Below are 23,021 nucleotides of genomic sequence, written 5' to 3'. Positions count from 1 at the left end.
TGTATTCACATCCTTCCTATAGGGTGTTGTGCAGAACTGTACACTATACTCCAGCTGAGGTCCAACTCGTGTCTTGTATAAGTTCAGCATATCTTCCTTGCTCTAGTATTCTATGCCCCTGTTAAAGCCCAGGATACTACATGCTTTTTAAAAATATATATGTTTATTCAAAGGTTTTCCAACAAAAATTTTCCACCAATTAAACCCCCCCCCCCCCGTAACAGAGAAAAGAACAGAACAAAGCATAAACATATCAATCAAATATACTATAGAGCTTATACAATGGGTTTCTCCTGCACATAATAACCGCCCCATATGCTTTTTACAAGTACCCCTAGGAGAAAAAAAAACCCTCCCCTGTCTGCCCAACTACCCCCCCCCTCCCATCTTCCATTCTCCCCCCCCCCCCCCCCCCCTCTCCCTGGGTTGCTGCTACTGCTGACCGACCTCATTCTAACGCTCCGCGAGATAGTCTAGGAACGGTTGCCACTGCCTGAAGAACCCCTGCGCAGACCCTCTCAAGGCAAACTTTATCCTCTCCAGCTTAATGAACCCTGCCATGTCATTTTTCCAGGCTTCCACACTTCACGTCCTTCCACATGAACAAGATCCTCCGCCGGGCTACCAGGGATGCAAAGGCCAGAATACCAGCCTCTTTCGCCTCCTGCACTGCCGGCTCGTCCGCCATCTAAATAATGCCAGTGCCCAACTTGGCTTGACCTGGACTTTCACCACCTTGGACATAGTCTTTGCGAAACCCCTCCAGAACCCATCCAGTGCCGGGCACGACCAGAACATGTGGGCGTGATTCGCCGGGCTTCCCGAGCACCTCGCGCATCTGTCCTCCATCCCAAAGAACCTACTCAGCCTCTCCCCTGTCATATGCGTTCTGTGAATAACCTTGAACTGTATCAGGCTGAGCCGGGCGCATGAGGAAGAGGAATTAACCCTACTCAGGGCATCAGCCCAGAGACCCTCTTCGATCTCCTCCCCCAACTCATCCTCCCACTTGCCCTTCAGCTCCTCTACCGAAGCCTCCTCCTCTTCCTTCATCTCCTGATATATCGCCGAAACCTTGCCTTCTCCGACCCATACACCCGAACTCACCCTGTCCTGAATCTCCTGTGTCGGGAGCAATGGGAATCCCCTCACCTGCCGCCTCACAAACGCCCTCACTTGCATATACCTGAACGCATTTCCCGGGGTAAAGCCAAACTTCTCCCCCAGCGCCCCTAAGCTCGCAAATGTCCCGTCTATAAACCGGTAGCCCATCCTTCTGATGCCAGCTCCGAAACCCCCCGTCCATCCTTCCTGGGACGAACCGATGGTTCTCCCGGATCGGGGACCACACCGAGGCTCCCATCTCACCCCATGTCGTCTCCACTGCCCCCAGATCTTTAGCGTTGCCGCCACCACCGGATTTGTGGTGTACCTTGTCGGCGAGAGCGGCAGCGGTGCCGTCACCATCGCCCTCAGGACGCCTCCTCCAACCTCTTCCATGCCGCCCCATCTCCCTCTTTTACCCACTTACAGATCATCGCCACGTTGGCTGCCCAATAATAGTCGCCCAGATTCGGCAACCTACTACGCTCCAGAAACCCCCTCCTTACCCTCGGGGGCTTGTTTGCCCACACAAAACCCATGATGCTCCGACCTACCCGCTTAAAAAGGCCTTGGTAATCATAATAGGAAGGCACTGGACCACAAAAAGAAACCTCTGGAGGACCATCATTTTAATCGGCTGTACCCTGCCCGCTAGTGAGAGTGGCAACACATCCCATCTTTTGAAGTCCTCCTCCATCTGCTCCACCAGCCGCGTCAAATTAAGTTTGTGCAGGGCCCCCCAGCTCCTAGCTACCTGGATCCCCAAGTACCGAAAGCTCCTTTCCGCCCTCCTCGACGGTAGGTCGTCTATCCCTCTTCCCTGGTCCCCTGGATGCACCACAAAGAGCTCACTTTTTCCTACATTGAGCTTATAGGCCGAGAAGTTCCCAAACTCCCTTCGGATCCGCATGACCTCCACCATCCCCTCCACTGGATCTGCCACGTGCGGCAACAGGTCGTCCGCATACAGCGACACCCGATGCTCCTCTCCCCCTCGGACCACCCCCCTCCATTTCCTGGACTGCCTTAATGCCATGGCCAAAGGATCAATTGCTAATGCAAACAACAAGGGGGACAGGGGGCACCCCTGCCTTGTCCCTCGATACAGCCGAAAATACTCCGATCTCCGCCGATTCGTAGCCACACTCGCCACCGGGGCTCTATATAGGAGCTTAACCCATCTGATAAACCCCTCCCCAAACCCAAACCTCCGCAACACTTCCCAGAGATACTCCCACTCCACCCGGTCAAATGCCTTCTCTGCGTCCATAGCTGCCACTATCTCCGCTGGATTCGGGGGCTCCCCCCCCCCCCCCTCCATAACACTCCCGTAAGTCAGCTGACCCCGGCCTCCCCTGCCATCCCATTGACCCCCACCGTGTGGGAATCTCCCATCTCAGCAATCCGTGTGCGCTCCTCCTTAGTGCGGCGCCCACATTCTCTCAGTCTCCCCATCAGATCTCTTCCCTCACCCAACTCGTGGAACATTCCCTATGCATAGTTAAAACCCTGTATACAACCGACATCTCTCGCCCCACCCCCCTCCCCTCCCTGGCATTTCGAAGTAGTGGTGTCGATCCTGAAACGTGGCCCACAATCGCGCTGGCTGCAGCATTCCAAACCTCACCCCCTTCCGATGGAGCACCGCCTTGGCCCGATTAAAACCAGCTCTCTTTGCCACCTCTGCACTCCAGTCCTGATAGATTCGGATCTCTGTATTCTCCCACCTGCTGCTCCGCTCTTTCTTGGCCCATCTCAAGACACATTCTCTATCCACGAAACGGTGAAACCTCACCACTACTGGCCTTGACGGCTCGTTGGCCTTGGATCTCCTCGCCAGGACCCGATGAGCCCCTTCTGGCTCCAGGGGACTCGGAAAGGCCCCCGCACCCATCAGCGAGTTGAGCATCGTGCTCTCGTGTGCCCCAGCATAGTCCCCTTCCACTCCTTCAGGGAGACCCAGAATCCGAAGATTCTTCCTCGACCTGTTCTCCAGGTCTTCGAATCTTTCCGCCCACCTCGTGTGCAGCGCCTTGTGTGGCTCCATCTTCACCGCCAGGCCCAAGATCTCATCCTCGTTCTCCGTGGTATTTTCCCGCACCTCCCGGATCGCCGCCCCTTGGGCCTTCTGGGTCTCCACTAACCCCTCGATCGCCGTCAGCATTGGCGCCAGCACCTTTCTTCAGCTCCTCAAAGCAGCGCTTGAGAAACTCCTGCTGCTCCTGCACCCATGCCGCTTGATCTCCGCCCGCCGCCATCTTGAGTTTCTCCCTCGCACTTTTCGATGCTCCAAAAACTCTTTTTTGACCGCTCTGCTCCTGGTCCAATCCATATACTATGGGGGGTGGACCTTGCTGTCACCTTCCCACACTGGAAGTCGTCGAAAAATTTCCGTTGGGGCTCCTCTGGAGAGCCCACTAGTCCGTTTTAGCGGGAGCCACCGAATGTGCGGCTTAGCTCCGCATAGCCGCAACCGGACACTATATGCTTTATTAATTGCTCTCTCCACCTCCCCTGACATCTGTGCATAAATATATCTGGGTGCATTTATGTCCACACCATGGACATTCCCCTTTCTGCTACTTTAGTCACCGCTTAAAAAAAAAATGGTACCAGGTTTGTCAAGCATGGCTTACCCTTAACAACAGGATAGTCTGGTCCATTGAACCATTTCTATCCTTGAGTTCTAGACTCACCTGACAATAGGTGGCAGCTATAACATAACTGGTCTCTAATTCACTGATAACAATGACGTAGAATTTTCCAAATTAAGCTGGTAATAGAATTTAGAAAAACTTCACAGTATAGTTGAGATGCCTGCAATGTTTATACCTACTGACTTTAAAACCCTGAGATGAAAGTTATCTGTACCTGGGGTTTTGTTGCTCTTTGGTGTCATTGTTTTTCTGTTACTTTGCTTAGATTATTCTGTGAGCTTCCCTTGTTCACTATTTGTTTTCTTGAGATTTCTGGCATGCTAAGCTCTTCCTCCACTGTAAATATTGATGCCAAGTAATTATTCAACATGTGTACCATTTCCCTAGTTGCACTGATGAGATTGCTGTTATGTCACCATTTCTTCTCACCAACCTCTTTCCTAATAGTTGTGGAGCTTTTTGACATACTCTACAGATCTTTTCTTTTGCACTTTGTGGCATTTACTATGTTTTGTAACTTTGAGATAGGAATTTAGCATGATCCTGACCTTGTGTGGTGGAGTACGGGGAAAAATATAGTGAGGACATCATAGTGGACATGCTATTGAAATGTGAACTGCTACACAAAATACGACCGTTTCCTCTATCTACAGGTAGCAGAGGTGCGGAGGGCAGAATTCAGTCCTGCCCAGTTTACCGGTCCCAAGAAGATAAGCCTAAACCACTTGTTAAACTTTACATTTGAACCTCGTGGACAGTCGGGCTTTCATTATGATGGCAATTGCCACGGCGGCTGGGGAAGAAGGAACAAATGGGGACATAAACACAAGCCATTCAACAAGGAGCAGTTTTTGCAGGCCAAGTAAGTGAAAGACACAACATGAATCCAGTGATCTGGACTTTTGTTTATCTTATTTGGCAAGGAAGAATCGTGATTATGCCCTGACACCAACTCGGCTCCTTTCCAGCATATTTGGCATGTGATGTGAGAATTGTTCCTCCTATATAGTTCAGAAGTTTAAATGCTGCTTGGGCCAGCAATTGAAAACTTCTCTTGCTTGATGCTAAAGTGTCTGAATCATTATAGGTCAAATTTAGCATGACGTGATCTACAGTAAAACTACGTTAGACTCTGCCAAAGGTCAATGACACCAATATGATTTACTTGCTGCACAAAATGCTTTTCGAGCAAAGTGCTGTTGAAAGGACGGCACAATGGTGCAGTGGTTGGCACTGCTCCCTCACGGCCCCGAGGTCCTGGGTTTGAGCCCGGCCCCGAGGTCCTGGGTTTGAGCCCGGCCCCGAGGTCCTGGGTTTGAGCCCGGCCCCCAGGTCCTGGGTTTGAGCCCGGCCCCCAGGTCCTGGGTTTGAGCCCGGCCCCCAGGTCCTGGGTTTGAGCCCGGCCCCCAGGTCCTGGGTTTGAGCCCGGCCCCCAGGTCCTGGGTTTGAGCCCGGCCCCCAGGTCCTGGGTTTGAGCCCGGCCCCCAGGTCCTGGGTTTGAGCCCGGCCCCCAGGTCCTGGGTTTGATCCCGGCCCCGGATCATTGTCCGTGTAGAGTTTGCACATTCTACCCGTGTCTGTGCGAGTCTCACCCCCACAACCCCAAAGATGTGTAGGGTAGGTGGTTTGGCCATGCTAAATTGCCCCTTGGAGAAAAAAATTAATTGGGTACCCTAAATTTGTATTTTTTAAAAAAAGTGTGCTGTTGAGTATTGTTCATCAGAAAGATGTGGGGGAGAAGGAGGAGGGTGAAGTTCATATTTTCTGGATATGGTTTTCGCTAGAATGCCACTTCGAGGGAGAATTTATTATTTTCCCCTTTTTGTGAAATTTGTTCCCAAAGGTTCAACTGTTGGTTGCTCTCTATAGACTGCCGCTGTAAAATGCATATGATCATTTCACTGTCTTCTCAAGACAGTACTGCTGAAATTCTGGTCACTGTTCATGCACCTAATTGTTTTGTAGCCCATAAAAGAGATAGGACCAAAGGAAAGATAGTAGCATCACAAAACTGTAAATAGCTTTCTGTGAAGGCTAATTTAAGCATCCGTTTTAAGTGACTAATTTTCCATTTTCTTTTCAAGCTGTCAGTTTGTGGTCTCCGAGGAACAGGACTACACTGTTCACTTTGTTGACCCCGATATGTTGGTGAACTGGAACTTTGTCCAACAGGTGGTGAGTATCATACATGTGTAGTTAGGATGTAGTTTGATTTCACTAGCAATATTAGTGAATTGGGGATGTTGCCTTTTCTGTGGATCTGCTGTAAATATAGCAGTCAGTGAGGTTGCCCTCCTTCCTTTGAATATCTATATTCTAATGCTCAGTCACCAGGCATCAAATGATACCACCACAAGGTTCAACCGGCTATTGATCATAGAGTCAAACACCAGTTAGTAAGGTCAAGGGTACTTTATTTACACACACAATTAGTCATGCAACATAAACACTACTAGCTAAACTACACCTATCGAATAAGACAACCCGTACTTAACTTCAGGCACCTGGCTTAGGTCAGAGGAACAGTGGCCGTTGTTCGATTCTGGATCTATCAAGTCTGTATAAGTAACTGCTGCTCAGCTAGGCTCATCCGTCTGGTAGTGGACGTTGAACTTGGACTTGCTTCTGGTGGTGCTGCGATTGTAGATGATCGTTGCCGGGGCACCAGGTCCAAAAGAGGGCGAACACATGGTGGACTCTCTTCTTATGCTTGGGGTTTTTCGCGCTCTTTTGGGCGGTCCTTCAGTTTGGACCCCACTAATTGGGTGATCCCTGATCACTATGTTCGATTCGAACCAATAAATGGCCGTGTGCCTGGATGGTTGAGCGTGTCCCAAGCGGTCACTGACCCTGTTGTTTACGCTTCCCTAGTACAGGGATTGGCGCCGAAATGTCTGGGACTGTACCGGTCGCTCAAGTACCAGTCCTTTGTCTTGGTGGAGATGGGCCATGAAATGCTAATCGGCCCATCAAATGCTAATTGGTCGGTGATTCGATACCGTCTGGATTCCTCACTCGCAAATGTACATTTCAGGCTCTGAGCCTGCCTGAATCTCGCATTGTCCATTTTACCCGCTATGCTTTGCGAGCTTCTTTGTTCCTGGTTGTAAGTGGCCATCCCAGATGGCTACAGAGAGCAGAAAACACAACAGGCGTTTAAAATTGAAATTCTTATTGAACCCTTTATAACCATTTAAGAATATACTTTGAGGAAGCAATTCTCTGTTTCAGTAAACCTGCTTTCTGCATTGCCCATGATCCATAAAGATCTTCCATTGCCCATGATTCAGAAATTTCTGTGTCGAGTTAAATCATATTTGCCTGCATTCCTCTGGATTTGGATGTTAATTAGAGGTTCTAAATTACTATTGTGTTAGTGATTTAATCCTAATCCATCTGATACTTCACTGCATATCTGTTGCTCTCCCCCATTACATTTTCTTGTACTCCCACCATATGTGTCAGTTGCAAGTGCAAGGGGCTGGTTTAGCACAGTGGGCTAAACAGTTGGCTTTTAATGCAGCAGCGCGTGTTCAATTCTCATTCTGACCTCCCCGAACAGGTGCCGGAATGTGGCGACTAGGGGCTTTTCACAGTAACTTGATTGAAGTCTACTTGTGACAATAAGTGATTATTATTCTAAGTTCAGATAAAAGCTAAGCAATTGATTGAATTTACTTGAAGAGGGCAGATTAGGTTTATCAAAGCTTCTCGCTTTGGAGACGGTCTTGAATTAGCTGGATCTAGAACCTAATGTACAACGCAGAATTTGAGCAGCTTTGTGATAGAGAAAATAGCAGCAATATTGGCACCTCAGAAAACAAACTAAATGGAGTAAAGCAGCAAAGGAATTCTAGGGATACAGGTGAGCAAATAATTAAAAACTGCAAAAGTGAAATAATTAAAAATTATAACCTCACTGATTATTTCTATGGATTCGATGTAGTGAAATTAACATCTTATAGGAACCTGCTCAGATCACACTGAGTATTGTGCATAGTTCTAAGCTTCATACTACAAAAAGACTTTGGCACTGGAGAGTGTAAACAGGATTTAAAACAACTGAGCAAGTACAGCTATTTGGCAAGCTTAAACAAATTGGGGCTTTTCAGTTTATAGACTGAAAGGGTTGGATAGGAGTGAATGCAAAGAGAATGTTTCCACTTGTAGTTAATAAATAGGCAAGTGGAACTTGCTACACAGGAAGTGATTGGATGCTTTGAAAAGTGAAATGAGCTAGTACACGAGAGAAAAGAGAATACAAGATATACTGAAGAATATAAGATGTCCATTACCCTTTGTTGAAGTGTTTTCTGACATTACCAGGCTTTGTTTCTTTGTAGGGTCAAAATTGATCTGTTCTTGATCTGTTCTCTGATTAAGATTACTGAAGTGTTTTTATTTTCTAGCGCATTTGTAGTCATGAAGTTCCTTCGTGTCCAATCTGCTTGTATCCTCCCTCTGCTGCAAAGATAACTCGCTGTGGGCACATCTACTGTTGGGCTTGTATTCTCCACTATCTCTCCCTCAGTGAGAAAACGTGGGGGAAATGCCCCATCTGTTATGAGGCTGTACATAAAATAGACCTCAAGAGGTGAGAATTAGAAATGCTTTCAAGCAATATAGTTTTGGTTCTCTTCTATTTGCAAACAAATCTTGTATTAGGAAAATGTGCCTTGTCAAAATATTTGTTAGAATTGTTTGTGTAATATGGCAGCACGGTGGCACAGTGGTTAGCACTATTGCCTCACGGCGCCAAGAAACTGGTTCGATCCCAACCCCGGGTCACTGTCCATGTGGAGTTTACACATTCTCCCCGTGTTTGCGTGGGTTTTGCCCCCACAACCCAAAGATGTGCAGGGTAGGTGAATTGGTCGTGCTAAATTGCCCCTTAATTGGAAAAAATTAATTGGGTACTCTAAATTTTTAATAAAAGAATTGTTTGTGTAATGTTTGCAAAGTAGTTTTAAGTCTAAGAATTTGTCTTTTCAGAATAACCAGTAGTGCAATATAATGCTAAATGAACTGTTAAACCCTACTTAGATGTGATGATTTTCTTCCCTCCAGCATTATGAAAAAAGATATGGTTTCACAGGTCGGCGCAACATCGAGGGCCGTAGGGCCTGTACTGCGCTGTAATGTTCTATGCTAATTGAAAATTGTTCTAAAGATCAAATGGGAATTTACTTGGTTAGAGCTACTTAAATCTGAAATTCTAACTTTTGACCAGTAAAATTGGTAGATAGTTTCAATATGATGCAGTTTAAAACAACTCACTAATTGCTTGCTTAGTTCACACAAGTCATAGATCATTACAATGTGATTTGAGTAAACATCTTGATGCAAGAGCGGGTTTTTTCAATCTCTGGAAATTAATATTGTTGTGTGGGGAAGAGTGAATGGGGACCATGCATGAAGCAATTCGTGTAGCAGACTTCATTGAAACAGCGGTTGTAATCTCTGTTCATCTTGTGCTATTATGAATAACAATAGTGAGCTAGTGAAATATGCTGTTAGTAAGCACTCTTTGCTAATCTATGGTTCATTTATAATGTCAGAACCATAGCATTGGATTGTAATCTCTTGAGGCTGATTGGATTTGTTTATTGTCACATGTACCAAGGTACAGTGAAAAGTATTTCTGTGTGCAGCAGATCATTTAGTCATGAACAGAAAGTACGTAATAGGGTAACACCAGGTACACAATGTAAATACATAGACACATGAATTGCGTGAAGCATACAGGAGTGTGGTATTAATCAGATCAACCCATAAGAGGGTCATTTAGGAGTCTGGTAACAGCGGGGAAGAAGCTGTTTTTGAACCTGCTCGAGCATGTTCTCAGAATCTTGTATCTCCTGCCCAATGGAAGAAGTTGGAAGAGTGAGTAAGCTGGGTGGGAGGGGTCTTTGATTGTGTTGCCCGCTTTCCCAAGGCAGCGGGAGGTGTAGATGGAGTCAATGGATGGGTGGTGGGTTCATGTGATGGACTGGGTGGTGTTTACGACTCTGAAGCTCCTTACGGTCTTGGGCCGAGCAGTTGCCATACTAGGCTGAGATGCAGCCAGATAGGATGCTTTCTATGGTTCACCTGTAGTAAGAGTCAATGTGGACATGCAGAATTTCCTTAGTTTCCGAGGAAGTATGGGCGCTGTTGTGCTTTCTTGGTCGTAGCTATTGATGCAGATGGGTGTGCACAATACTTTGCTTCTTGAAGTCAATGACCAGCTCTTTAGTTTTACTGGCATTAAGGGAGAGATTGTTGTCGTTACACCACTCCACTATGTTCTCTATCTTCCTCCTGTATCCTGACTCGACGTTCTTCGAGATCCAACCCACTACGGTTGTGTCGTCAGCAAACCTATAAATGGAAATGGAGCCAAATTTTGACACGCAGTCGTGTGTGTATAGGGAACATAGTAGGGGGCTAAGTACTCAGCCTTGTGTTGAGAACTATCGTGGAGGAGGTGTTTATTCTTACCGATTGTGGCCTATGGGTCAGAAAGTCAAGGATCCAGTTGCAGAGTGAGGAGCCAAGTCCTAGGTTTTAGAGCTTTGATGTGAATTTGATTTGAAATGTTTCTGTGCATTTTCCACACTGCACTTTTCAAGTTGTGATATTTGAGTTATATTTTTATTATTGCCATATCTGTCCCAAGGACTCTACGTACAGCATTAACGGTTGAAAGTACACGAGTGGTTAGAGACGGCCTCATGCAAAGGCACCAGCTTAGGGGCACTTGTAACGGCACCTCTGCCATTCTCGCCGGCGTGCTACTCCTCAAGTGCGGTGGTGGCGGCGGCATTAAGGATCTGGGGTCAGTAGAGAAGACACGGGAGTGGAGGGAGCCTCAGTTTGGACCCAGATACGCAACAATCACAGATTTGTCCCGGGCAAGATAGACGGAGGGTTTCAAAGCTGCAACAATCACTGATTTGTCCCGGGCAAGATAGACGGAGGGTTTCAAAGCTGGAGGGTTTCAAAGCTGGCATAGGGCAGGTATTAAAAGGATGGGGGACCTGTTCCACCATCGGGAACATCCTTCTTGCATCTCCCCTGTCTACTGCTATTAGAATTTTCTGAGCGGGTACAAAGCATCCTAAGATGAGGGAAATCAGACAGGTCATTGTGCACATTGGCACAAATAATTTAGGTAGAAAGAGTAGTGAGGTCTTGCAGTGACAATTTAGGGAGTTGGTAGAAGAACAAAAAGCAGGATCTACAGGGTGGTAATTTCAGGATTACACTCCTTGCCACATGCTAGTGAGGCTAGGAACATGGATAGTACAGCTGAATATGTGGCTAAAGAACTGGGATGTCTTCCAGGGAAGATGTGGGGCCTGTATTATTATAATCTTTATTATTGTCACAAGTAGGCTTGCATTAACACTGCAGTGAAGTTACTGTGAAAAGGATGAGTTACATCTGTACTGGAGGGGCACCAATATTCTTGCTGGGAGGTTTGCTAGTATGGTTCGGGTGGGTTTAAACAAATGTGGCTGTGGGGTGGGGGTGTGGTAGGTACCCGGGTCAGGCTGGCTAGGAGGAGGGGCAGGCACGGGGAGGTCTAACTCGGTGGACAGCTAAATATCCCGGAATAAAGGTGTTTTAGACGAGATGGAGGGGAAGGTAAGAGGTGGGAGAGTGGAAATGCTGGTTAGAGAACATATTACAGCTGTAAGGAAGGAGGACACCTTGGAAGAATCAAGTAACGAGACACTGGATAGAACAGAAACAGGAAGGGGGTGGTCACTATGATGGGAGTGTACTACAGGTCTCCCGGCAGCCCATGGGACAGTTGAAGAGATATGTAAGCAGATTCTGGATAGATGTAGAAATAATATGATTGTTATAGGTGGAGACTTTAATTTTCCTTATATTGACTGGAAATCCTTTAGGGCTACGTGTCCGGATGGTGAGGAATTTAAGTGCGCCTAGGAAGGTTTTTTGGAACAACATGTGGGTAGACCGACTAGAGAGGGGGCTATACTAGTACTAGGGAACGGGCCCGGCCAGGTCATCAAAGTTGCAGTGGTGAAACATGTGTTGGACAGTAATCACAATTCCGTAAGCTTTCAGATATTCATGGAAAAGGATGAGTGTTGCCCTAGGGTTAACGTGCTAAAATTGGGGGAAGGCTAACTACGACCAGATTAGGCCGGATCTAGACATTGTTGTTTGGGAGAGACAGTTTGCGGGTAAATCCACATTTGGCACGTGGGAGTCTCAAGTAGTTGACGGGAGTGCAGGATGGGCGTGTGCCGATGAAAAGGAAAGGCAGGATTCTGGAACCGTGGATGTCCAGGGAAATTGAGAATCTAGTCAAAAAGAAAAGGGATGCATACATGAGGTCTAGACAACTAAAAACCAGATGAAGCACTTGAAGAATACAGGGAAAGTAGAAAAGAGCTCACTCAAACGGGGAGTTAGGAGGGCAAAAAGGAGTCATGAAATGTCCTTGGCAGACAGGATTAAGGAGAATCCCAAGGCATTTTATATGTATATTAGCAACAAGAGGGTAGCTGGAGAAAGAGTTGGTCCACTTAAGGGCGAAGGAGGGCAATTATGCGTAGAACCAAAGGAAGTAGGTGAGATCCTTAATAAGTACTTTGCATCGGTATTCATAAAGGGGGACACAGGCGGTGGTCTGGATAGGACATGTGATCGGTGCAGGCCTGGAGGGCCGAGGGGCCTGTTCCTGTGCTGTACTGTTCTTTTATTTCTATGAGATCTCTTAATTCTTCTGAACACCAGCAAATATAATCCTAACTGACTATTCTCCTTGTATGTCAGTCCCACCACCCCAGGAATCAGTCTGGTAAACCTTTGATGGGCTCCCTCTATAGCAAGGACATCCTTCCACTAATAAGGAGACCAAAAATGCACAATTCCTGCAGTACCCCACTAGTCACTGCCTGTTCCTGTCTGCCAACCAGTTTTCGCTCCATCTCAATACATTACCCCCAATCCCATGTGCTTTAATTTGACATGGTAGTCTCATGTGTGGGACCTTGTAGAAAACCTGCTGAAAGTCCAAATAAATCACATTCGCTGGCACCCTCTCACCAACTCTACTAGTTACATCCTCTAAGAATTCCAGTAGATTTGTCAAGCATGATTTCCCTTTGTAATTCCATGCTGACTGATTCAGCCACTGTTTTCCAAGTGCTCTGCCATTAAATCTTTTGTAATGGGCGGTAGAATTTCCCCCATCACTGATGTCAGGCTGACAGGCCTATAGTTCCCCGTTTCTCTCTCTGCCTCCTTACATGGAGGTGAAATGAAAATCGCTTATTGTCACAAGTAGGCTTCAAATGAAGTTACTATGAAAAGCCCCTAGTCGCCACATTCCGGCGCCTGTTCGGGGAGGCTGTTACGGGAATTGAACCGTGCTGCTGGCCTGCCTGGGTCTGCTTTCAAAGCCAGCGATTTAGCCCTGTGCTAAACAGCCCCTAACATAGTGTATTATATTAGCTACCCTCCAATCTGTTCCAGAGTTTTTCTGGAAGGTGACCACCAATGCATCCACTATTTCCAGGGCCACTTTCTGAAGTACTCTGGGATGGACATTATCAGACCCTGGGGATTTATTGGCTTTCAATCCCACCAATTTCCCCAACACAATTTCCCTACTAATACATTTGTTGCAGTCACCCGTTGAATGTTTGCCATTGCCTATCCACTGTCATCCCTTTAATATTTCTCAATTCAGCATAGCCAACTCGTGCCTCATACCATTGTAGTTTCCTTTATTAAGATTCAGGATCCCAGTTTCCATCAACGACATCACTCTCCATCTTGACACCCATCCCCAAGGGGCCTTGCACAGCTAGATCCCCAATTATCTTTTTCTCATTACACAGTACCCAGTCTAGGATGGCCTGGTCTCTGGTTGGTTCCTCAATGTATTGGCCCAGAAAACCATCATGTGTACACTCCAGAAATTCCTCCTCTAGCATTGTTGCTAATTTGATTCCCCAATCTATATGCAGATTAAAGTCACCCATAATTACAAATGTACCTTTATTGTATGCATTTCCTGTTTAATGCCAATCTCAACATCACTAGGTTTGGGAGTATATATAACCCCCGCTCATGTTTTTTGCCCCATGGTGTTCCTCAGCTCTACCCATACAGATTTCCCATCGCCTGAACTAACATCCTTGCTCACTATTGTGTTAACTTCCTCTTTAACCAACAATGCTTCCCCACTGCCTTTTCCTTTTTGCTTGTCCTTCCTAAATACTGAATACCCCAGGATCTACAGTTCCCATCCCTGGTCACCCTGCAGCATATCATACTTGTTTACATCTATTTGCATGATTAATTAATCCACGTTATTCACAGTAAGGGACAAAGCTGTGAAGCTTGTCTTTATAATGTGACTTGTCCCTTTCCCATTATTTTTCACGAGGCCCTGTTTGATTCTGGCCCTTCTCTGCCTATCACTTTTCTTATTCCCCTTCTGTCTTTTGTTCTAATCAGTTTCCTCCCCTCTGACTTCTTGCATAGGTTCCCACTCCCCTGCCATTTTCATTTGCCCACCCACTCTAGCAATACCTTCCCCCAAGGACACCAGTGCTGGTTCTGCCCAGATATAAACTGTCCGGTCTGTTGTAGTCCCACCTCTCCCAGAACCCGTCCCCATGCCCCAGGAATCTGAAACCCTCCCTGTCACACACACTTCCGCCATGTATTCATCTGATAGATCCTGCTATTTCTGCCCTGACTAGCACATGGCACTGGTAGTAATCCAGAGATCACAACCTTGAGGTCCTACTTTTCAACTTTTTTTACTTGTGTCGTTTGTACCAGTGTGTACCATAACCACTGGCCATTCACCTGGCCCCTTCAGAATGTCCTGCAGCCACTCTTGAGATATCACTGGCCCTAGCATCAGGGTGGCAACATACTATTGTTTGTGGCTGCAGAAGCTCCTGTCCTCCTTAAAATTGCATCCCTTGTAACTATTGTGTGCCCACTTTTACTCCTCCCCTGTGCAGGAGAGCCAACTATGGTGCAGTGAATTTGGCTGTTGCTGCTTTCACCAAAACATTGGTGTCTGAGAAAAGGAAGTGTGTTCTATTTATTTATAAGTTGTTGGCCAGTACTAGGATAAAACATTTTTTTTAGTATCTTTTCCTTTTCAGTATTTCTGTTATGGCTTCTTCAGTTCTTGGTATTGTCATCAGTTGATTTAAGGCCATGCTTGCAGATGTTTGGCTACCCAGTCAACCATAAGGTGGCCTGGGCAGTTGTATTATTGAGGCTCTGCAAGAGCTGACCTCAATATGTTATAATGCTAAAATTGTGGATGCGAGTCTCGTCTCCTGCCACTCATCTTAAATCCTTGCCGTTCCAAATTAGTTCAATTTTACACCCCAGAAAGATCCCTGTAAATGTGATGTTTGGAAGACTTCATTGATCGTGGAGAGTTTAATCAAAGTATTTTTTTTCAGCGTTGTTGCCATGGAGACTCATCAGTACAGTGTGGAGGATATTATCACCATGCAGCTGATGCGTAGGGAGAAGGGTGTCCTGATGGCTTTACCCAAATCCATGTGGACGAAAGTTGAACCAATTTACTTGGGAGGTGAGTGGAAATATTGATTCTCTTGGCTCATTGTTTGTTAATTCAGCACCCTCTTTGGAAAAGTGTATTGCACAGTAGGGCAGGTCATCCAAATTGTTTACAGAATTGATGGTTGGGAAGGAGCAGAAAGGTTTTTCTGTGCATCCTCCACCTCCAATGTGTGCCAGACATGTAGGTCTGTACAAACTATCATTTGACTAAATGTTGAAAATCCTTCATTCTAAAGTATTGCAGTGCCTACATAAAGATTACTGTATTTCAAAGTAATTCGTATGAAGTGTTTGAATGGCAGATGTAATGTAGGTTTTAATCGCCATTGCCAGAACTATTTTGTAGTTCAAAAGTGGAATTCAAAGCAAAAGGTTCTGACGAACTTTGAGTTGGCCTATTTTTGGACTAGAAAATTATCTTTTAATCAGCATTTTACCATAGGTTTGTTACTGTGCTGAAATTTCTGTAACTTTAGATGTGCTTGTGTCCTACGGTGGAACCTCATTTGTCTTAACATTTAGTGATAATTTGGTGATGTGGGAGACAATTGAGAGTTGTGCCTGCTTTTGCATGTTACTTCTATTCATGTGATTTGAGCTGGTTGCTGCACTGTCTGCATTGATATTGTCCAACATTCCTGTAGAATTGCAAAATCATCTTCTATTCTTGTACTCAATCGAATTTTACAACACAGCATGAGGCCCAGTGTCTGCACCTATCTATACTGATCCCATTTTCCAGTACGAACATAAGAACTAGGAACAGGAGTAGGCCATCTGGCCCCTCGAGCCTGCTCCGCCATTTAATGAGATCATGGCTGATCTTTGTGGACTCAGCTCCACTCTCCGGCCCGTACACCATATCCCCGAATCCCTTTATTCTTTAGAAAGGCATCTATCTTTTTCTTAAAAACGTTTAAAGAAGGAGCCTCAGCTGCTTCACTGGGCAAGGAATTCCAGAGATTCACAACCCTTTGGGTGAAGAAGTTCCTCCTACACTCCGTCCTAAATCTACCTCCCCTTATTTTGAGGCTATGCCCCCTAGTTCTGCTTTCCCCGACCAGTGGAAACAACCTGCCCGCATCTATCCTATCTATTCCCTTCATAATTTTATATGTCTCAATAAGATCCCCCCGCATCCTTCTAAACTCCAATTAAAGTACAGTCCCAGTCTACTCAACCTCTCGTCATAATCTAATCCCCTCAACTCTGGGATCAACCTAGTGAATCTCCTCTGCACTCCCTCCAGTGCCAATATGTCCTTTCTCGGGTAAGGAGACCAAAACTGAACACAATACTCCAGATGTGGCCTCACCAACACCCTATACAATTGCAGCATAACCTCACTAGTCTTGAACTCTAGCAATGAAAGACAAAAACTCGATTAGCCTTCTTAATCACCTGTTGCACCTGCACACCAACTTTTTGCAACTCGTGCACCAGCACAGCCAGGTCCCTCTGCACAGCAGCATGTTTTAACATCTTGCCATTTAAATAATAATCCATTCTGCTGTTATTCCTCCCAAAATGGATAGCCTCACACTTGGCAACATTGAATTCCATCTGCCAGACTCTAGCCCATTCACCTAACCTATCCAAATCCTTCTGCAGACTTCCGGTATCCTCTGCACTTTTTGCTTTACCACTCATCTTAGTGTCGTCTGCAAACTTTGACACATTGCACTTGGTCCCTAACTCCAAATCATCTATGTAAATTGTGAACAACTGCGGGCCCAACACTGATCCTTGAGGGACCCCACTAGTTACAGGTTGCCAACCAGAGAAACACCCATTTATCCCCACTCTCTGCTTTCTGTTAGTTAACCAATCCTCTACCCATGCTACCACTTTACCCTCAATGCCATGCATCTTTAGTTTATGCAGCAACCTTTTGTGTGGCACCTTGTCAAAAGCTTTCTGGAAATCCAGATATACCACATCCATTGGCTCCCCGCTTTCTACTGCACTGGTAACGTCCTCAAAAAATTCTACCAAATTAGTCAGACACGACCTACCCTTTGTGAACCCATGCTGCGTCTGCCCAATGGGACAATTTCCCTCCAGGTGCCCCGCTATTTCCTCCTGAATGATAGATTCCAGCATTTTCCCTACAACCGAAGTTAAGCTTACCGGCCTATAATTACCTGTTTTCTGCCGACCTTTTTTAAACAGTCGTGTCACGTTTGCTACTTTCCAATCCTCTGGGACCACCCCAGAGTCTAGTGAATTTTGATAAATTATCACTCGTGCGTTTACAATTTCCCTAGCCATCTCTTTTAAAACTCTGCAATGCATCCCATCAGGGCCAGGAGACTTGTCTACCTTTAGCCCCATTAGCTTGCCCAATACTGCCTCCTTAGTGATTACAATCATCTCAAGGTCCTCGCCTATCATATCCTTATTTCCATCAGTCACTGGCATGTTATTTGTGTCTTCCACTGTGAAGACTGACCCAAAAAACCTGTTCAGCTCCTCAGCCATTTTCCCGTCTCCTATTATTAAATTTCCCTTCTCATCTTCCAAAGGACCAATATTTACCTTAGCCACTCTTTTGTCTTATATATTTGTAGAAGCTTTTACTATCTGCTTTTATGTTCTGAGCCAGTTTACTTTCATAGTCTACCTTACTCTTCTTTATGGCTTTTTTAGTAGCTTTCTGTTGTCTCCTAAAGACTTCCTAGTCCTCTAGTCTCCCACTAATTTTTGCCACTTTGTATGTTTTTTCCTTCAATTTGATACACTCCCTCACCTCCTTAGATACCCACGGTTGATTTTTCCCCTTTCTACCGTCTTTCTTTCTTTGTCGGTATGAACCTTTTCTGAACACTGAAAGATCGCTCGGAAGGTTCTCCACTGTTCCTCAACTGCTTCACCATGAAGTCTATCTTAGCTAGTTCTTCTCTCATCCCATTGTAATCGCCTTTGTTTAAGCACAAAACACTAGTGTTTGATTTTACCTTGTCATCCTCCAACTGTATTTTAAATTCCACCATATTGTGGTCGCTCCTTCCAAGAGGATCCCGAACTATGAGATCATTAATCAATCCTGCCTCATTACACAGGCCAGATCTAGGACCGCTTGTTCCCTTGTAGGTTCCATTACATACTGTTCCAGGAAATTATCCTGGGCACATTCTATAAACTCCTCCTCAAGGCTGCCTTTACCAACCTGGTTAAACCAATCGATATGCAGATTAAAATCTCCCATGATAACCGCTGTACCATTTCTACATGCATCCGTTATTTCTTTGCTTATTGCCTGCCCTACCATCCTGTTACTATTTGGTGGCCTATAGACTACTCCTATCAGTGTCCTTTTTGCCTTACTATTCATGATTTCAACCCAAATTGATTGAACCTTGTCCTCCATAGCACCAATGTCATCCCTTACTATTGCCCGGATGCCACCCTTAAACAACAAAGCTACACCACCGCCCTTACCGTCCATTCTATCCTTTTGTATAGTCTGATACCCTTGGATATTTAACTCCCAGTCGTGACCATCTTTTAACCATGTTTCAGTCATGGCCACTAAATCATAGTCATTCACGATGATTTGCGCCATCAACTCATTTACCTTATTTCGTATACTACGAGCATTCAGGTAAAGTACACTTATGCTGTTTTTTATGTCTTTGTTATGAATCCTAACACCTTGATCAGTAACTTTTCGCAATTTATTTTTCCCTTACCCTTTCTCCTAATTTTCCTTGTCTTTGAACCCATATCTCTACATAATAACCTGTCACGTAACCTGCTGCCTTGATCTCCGTTAACCATTATACTGTCCACTAAGGGCAATTTAACATGGCCAATACCCCGAACCCGCAAATATTTGGACTGGGAGGAAACTGAAGCACCTGGAGGAAACCCACGCAGGCACTGAGAATGTGCAGACTCCGCACAGACAGTGACCCAGCCGGGAATGGAACCTGGGACCCTGGAGCTGTGAAGCAACTGTGCTAACCACTGCTACTGTGTGGCCCACTAATGGAGAATGTTCTTTGCAGTTGAAAACAGTGAAAACAATTGCTGACACTGGTAGCCAGCATACTATGTTGACTTTACCATTGATCAAACCAGTGAACAGGCAGCTCCTGTGCACAGCAGGAACTCGGCAAGAGTCTTTAGACATCATTTTCCAAACCCATGGCAGCTATAATTTAGAAGGACAAGGGAAGCAGCTGCATGGGAACACCAACTAGGTTCCCCTTAAGCCACTCACTATCCTGACTTGGAAATTTATTGCTATTCCTTCACTGTCAATCCTGGAACTCTCTCCCCAACAGCTCTGGGTGTATCTATAACCAAGTAGGCTGTTGCGATTCAAGAAGGCAGCTCACTACCACCTTAGGGCAATTCGGAATGGGCAATAAATGCTGGTCTCTGCAGCGATGTCCACATCCCATGAATTAATTTTTTTTACCTGTTTAGGGGCTGGTTTAGCACAGTGGGCTAAGACAGCTGGCTTGTAATGCAGAACAAAAGCAGCAGCGTGGGTTCAATTCCTGTTCCAGCCTCCTCGAACAGGTGCCGGAATGTGGCAACTAGGGCTTTCATAGTAACTTCATTGAAGCCTACTTGTGACAGTAAGTGATTATTATTAGGGGTTGGTTTAGCACATGGCTAAATATCTCGCTTTTGCAGCAGGCCAAGCAGTGCGGGTTCAATTCCCGTACCAGCCTCCCTGAACAGGCGCTGGAATGTGGCGACTAGGGGCTTTTCACAGTAACTTCATTTGAAGCCTACTTGTGATGATAAGCGATTTTCATTTCATTTCATTTTCAAGCTAGCTTATGGGGCACAATTCTACTCACTACATTATTGTAAGGGTGTGGTTGCCACAGGAGGGAATACAGAGCAGTTCTAAGAGAATGTTTCCAGGAGTGCATTTTAGCTGAGTGGTAAGATTTGGTAGGCTAGTGTGGCTTCCTCTGGAACAGGAGGATGAGGGGAAATTTAAATAAGGTGTACAAGATTGGCAGGGTGCGATAGAGTGAATAGGGCAGGGTTCAATAGAGTGAATAGGGCAGGGTGTGATAGAGCTCTTTCTGTTAGTGGAGGTCAATATCAGAATGGATGAGGGGAGTGGAGTAAGTTTTCATTCAGCTGTTGGCAGGGGGAGTCTGGAACTCAGTTTGAAAGGGTGGTAGAAGGTCTTCCGGTGGTGACCATGTTGTGAAAGGTCGCACATTTAGCAGCTCCTGGTGTTTTTTTAAAACCGCTTTTAAGCTGGATTTTGGTGGAAATTCTTTCTAACAAGTGGATAAAAGTGAGAGGAGGAGAAGGCGAACTCTAAACTACGCTCCATAAAAGTAATCGCAAAAGAAGGAATCAAAAGCTGGTTGGAAGTGAGGATCTGAGCTTGGTGACTGCAATGGTCGAGAAGCTAGGTCCGGCCCCACCGGCTCAATGGTCAATGGATCGGTTGGTTACGTACCTGGAGGGGTATGTGGAGTACCTGACCAAGGTGGTAGCCTTGATTTATGGAGGATGTCGACCGGATGGAGGTGACAGTGACGGCCCAAGGACGGTTGATCCAAAAGCTACAGGAGCAAGCGACGGAACAAGAGGAGCAGTCCATTGGGATGACACTGCAAATTGGCATTTTACGGGATCGGCAAAAGCAGTTGCTGGAAAAGGTGGAAGATCTGGAGAATCGTTCCTGCAGGCAGAACATTCGGATTGTCTGTCTGCCAGAGGGAAAGGAAGGATCGGATGCCGGTGCGTGTGTTGTGAAGATGCTTGAGAAAATGATGAGTGCAGAGGCGTTTGACAGACTGTTGGGGGTGGACCGGGCTCACAGGTCCAAGATCCCCCCTGACCAGATGGTTATGTGGAATGTTCGTGGCCTGAATGGGCCGTTCGAGAGGGCCTGTGTGTTCGCACACATGAGACAGTTAAAGGCGGACGTGGCCATGTTACAGGAGACTCAATTGAAGCTGGGGATCAATTTAGACTGAAAAAGGGATGGGTCGTGTTGCTCTGTTTATCTGGTTATAAGTATGGCGGGCAATATGGTCGCCTTCCTTAATCCTAATTATGTTTACTTTCAGAGTCACCGGGTATCTTTCTATACCGCCGCAAGGTTCAATCCGAATACCGATCAAAGAGCCAATAAACCAGTTAGTTAGTTCAAAGTCAATATTATTTATTTACACACAGTAAGATCTACTCATGCACAACAGTGCTACAAACTAAACTATCTCTAATGCTCACGCCTATACTTAACTTCGGGTGCCCACTTAGTCAGAGGAACAATGGCCGTTGTTCGGATCGGAGGTTGTTGAGTTTGAAGAGGTACATGAGAACAGCTAAGGTCGTCCGTCTGGTAGTGAGCGTTGACCTTGGACTTGCTTCTGGTGCAGTTGGTGGACGAGTCTCTCCGCTTTGAGAGCCAAGTCCAAGAGAGCGATTCTCTCTTGGGGGTTTCTTCTTATACCTGGAGGGGCTTCGCGCGCTTTTGGGCGGGCCTTGAACTTGGCCCCAATTAATTGGGCTGCATCTTGATCACTGGTATTGATCTTGACCAATAAAGGGGTGGGTGCCCTGATGGCTGGGTGTGTCTTAGGTGGCCGGTGGCCGTTGGCCTTGCTTTGTTTGCGCTTTTGGTTTGGGGAACTGGCGCTAGGATGTCTGTAGCTGTATTGGTTGCTTGAGTGTCTTTCCTTTGTTCCTGGAGATGGGCCATCAATATGTTAATTGGCCTACAGTTTCAGTCCCGTCTGGGAGCTGCCTTCCCAATACGCATACAGGCTCTGTGCCTGCTTGCTTTTCTAACATAGAATTTACAGTGCAGAAGGAGGCCATTCAGCCCATCGAGCCTGCACCGGCTCTTGGAAAGAGCACCCTACCCAAGGTCAACAACCACCACCCTATCCCCATAACCCAGTAACCCCACCCAACACTAAGGGCAATTTTGGACACTAAGGGCAATTTATCACAGCCAATCCACCTAACCTGCACATCTTTGGACTGTGGGAGGAAACCGGAGCACCCGGAGGAAACCCACGCACACACGGGGAGGACGTGCAGACTCCGCACAGACAGTGACCCAAGCCGGAATCGACCCTGGGACCCTGGAGCTGTGAAGCAATTGTGCTATCCACAATGCTACCGTGCTGCCCTTAGTCCATTGTCCATAGTTCCCTACATTCATTGCGAGCATTCATTTTTTATTCTGGAAGTGGCCATCCCAGATGGCTACAGTCGGACAAGTGTTCTATTCAGGATTGGACTTTAGAACCAGGGCGGTGGCCATCCTGATTACCAACGGGTGGCGTTGGAGTGGGGAAAATGGAGACAGACCCGGGAGGCAGATTTATTATGGTTAGCGGGAAACTGGAGGGAATGGCAGTGGGGTTGGTGAATATATATGCCCCAAACTGGGATGACGTCGCGTTTGTTAGGCAGATGCTGGGAAAAATTCCCGGACCTCGACTCGCATCAGTTGGTTATGGGAGGGTGATTTAACACTGTCTTGGATCCGAGGTTGAACCGGTTGAGTTCTAGGTTGGGGATCAACTTTTTTATACTGGACAAAACATTGTTAGCGGGGGTGGTGCACAAGAGTATTCGGCAATCGTAGTATCGGACCATGCGCCACGTTGGCTAGACCTACAAGTGAACACGGGAAATTCTGAGTGCCCACAGTGGAGGCTAGATGCACAAGATATG

General features: G+C 46.2%; 1 protein-coding gene across 2 annotated transcripts in view; it reads left to right on the top strand.

Moving 5' to 3' along the window:
- Positions 1 to 23,021, top strand: part of rnf10 (ring finger protein 10) — a 55,756-nt gene that overhangs the window by 9,929 nt on the left and 22,806 nt on the right. For both annotated transcript variants that reach the window (XM_072497477.1, XM_072497470.1), the window contains exons 3-6: positions 4,415 to 4,623; positions 5,846 to 5,936; positions 8,171 to 8,355; positions 15,221 to 15,354. In XM_072497477.1, coding sequence (XP_072353578.1) covers positions 4,415 to 4,623; positions 5,846 to 5,936; positions 8,171 to 8,355; positions 15,221 to 15,354 — 619 coding nt within the window. The remainder of the gene's footprint in view (positions 1 to 4,414; positions 4,624 to 5,845; positions 5,937 to 8,170; positions 8,356 to 15,220; positions 15,355 to 23,021) is intronic.

This window comes from Scyliorhinus torazame, chromosome 1, assembly GCF_047496885.1.
Source record: "Scyliorhinus torazame isolate Kashiwa2021f chromosome 1, sScyTor2.1, whole genome shotgun sequence".
NCBI classification, from domain to species: domain Eukaryota; kingdom Metazoa; phylum Chordata; class Chondrichthyes; order Carcharhiniformes; family Scyliorhinidae; genus Scyliorhinus; species Scyliorhinus torazame.
The sequence above is the reverse complement of the archived record's forward strand: the minus strand, read 5'-3'. Positions and strand labels throughout refer to the sequence as shown.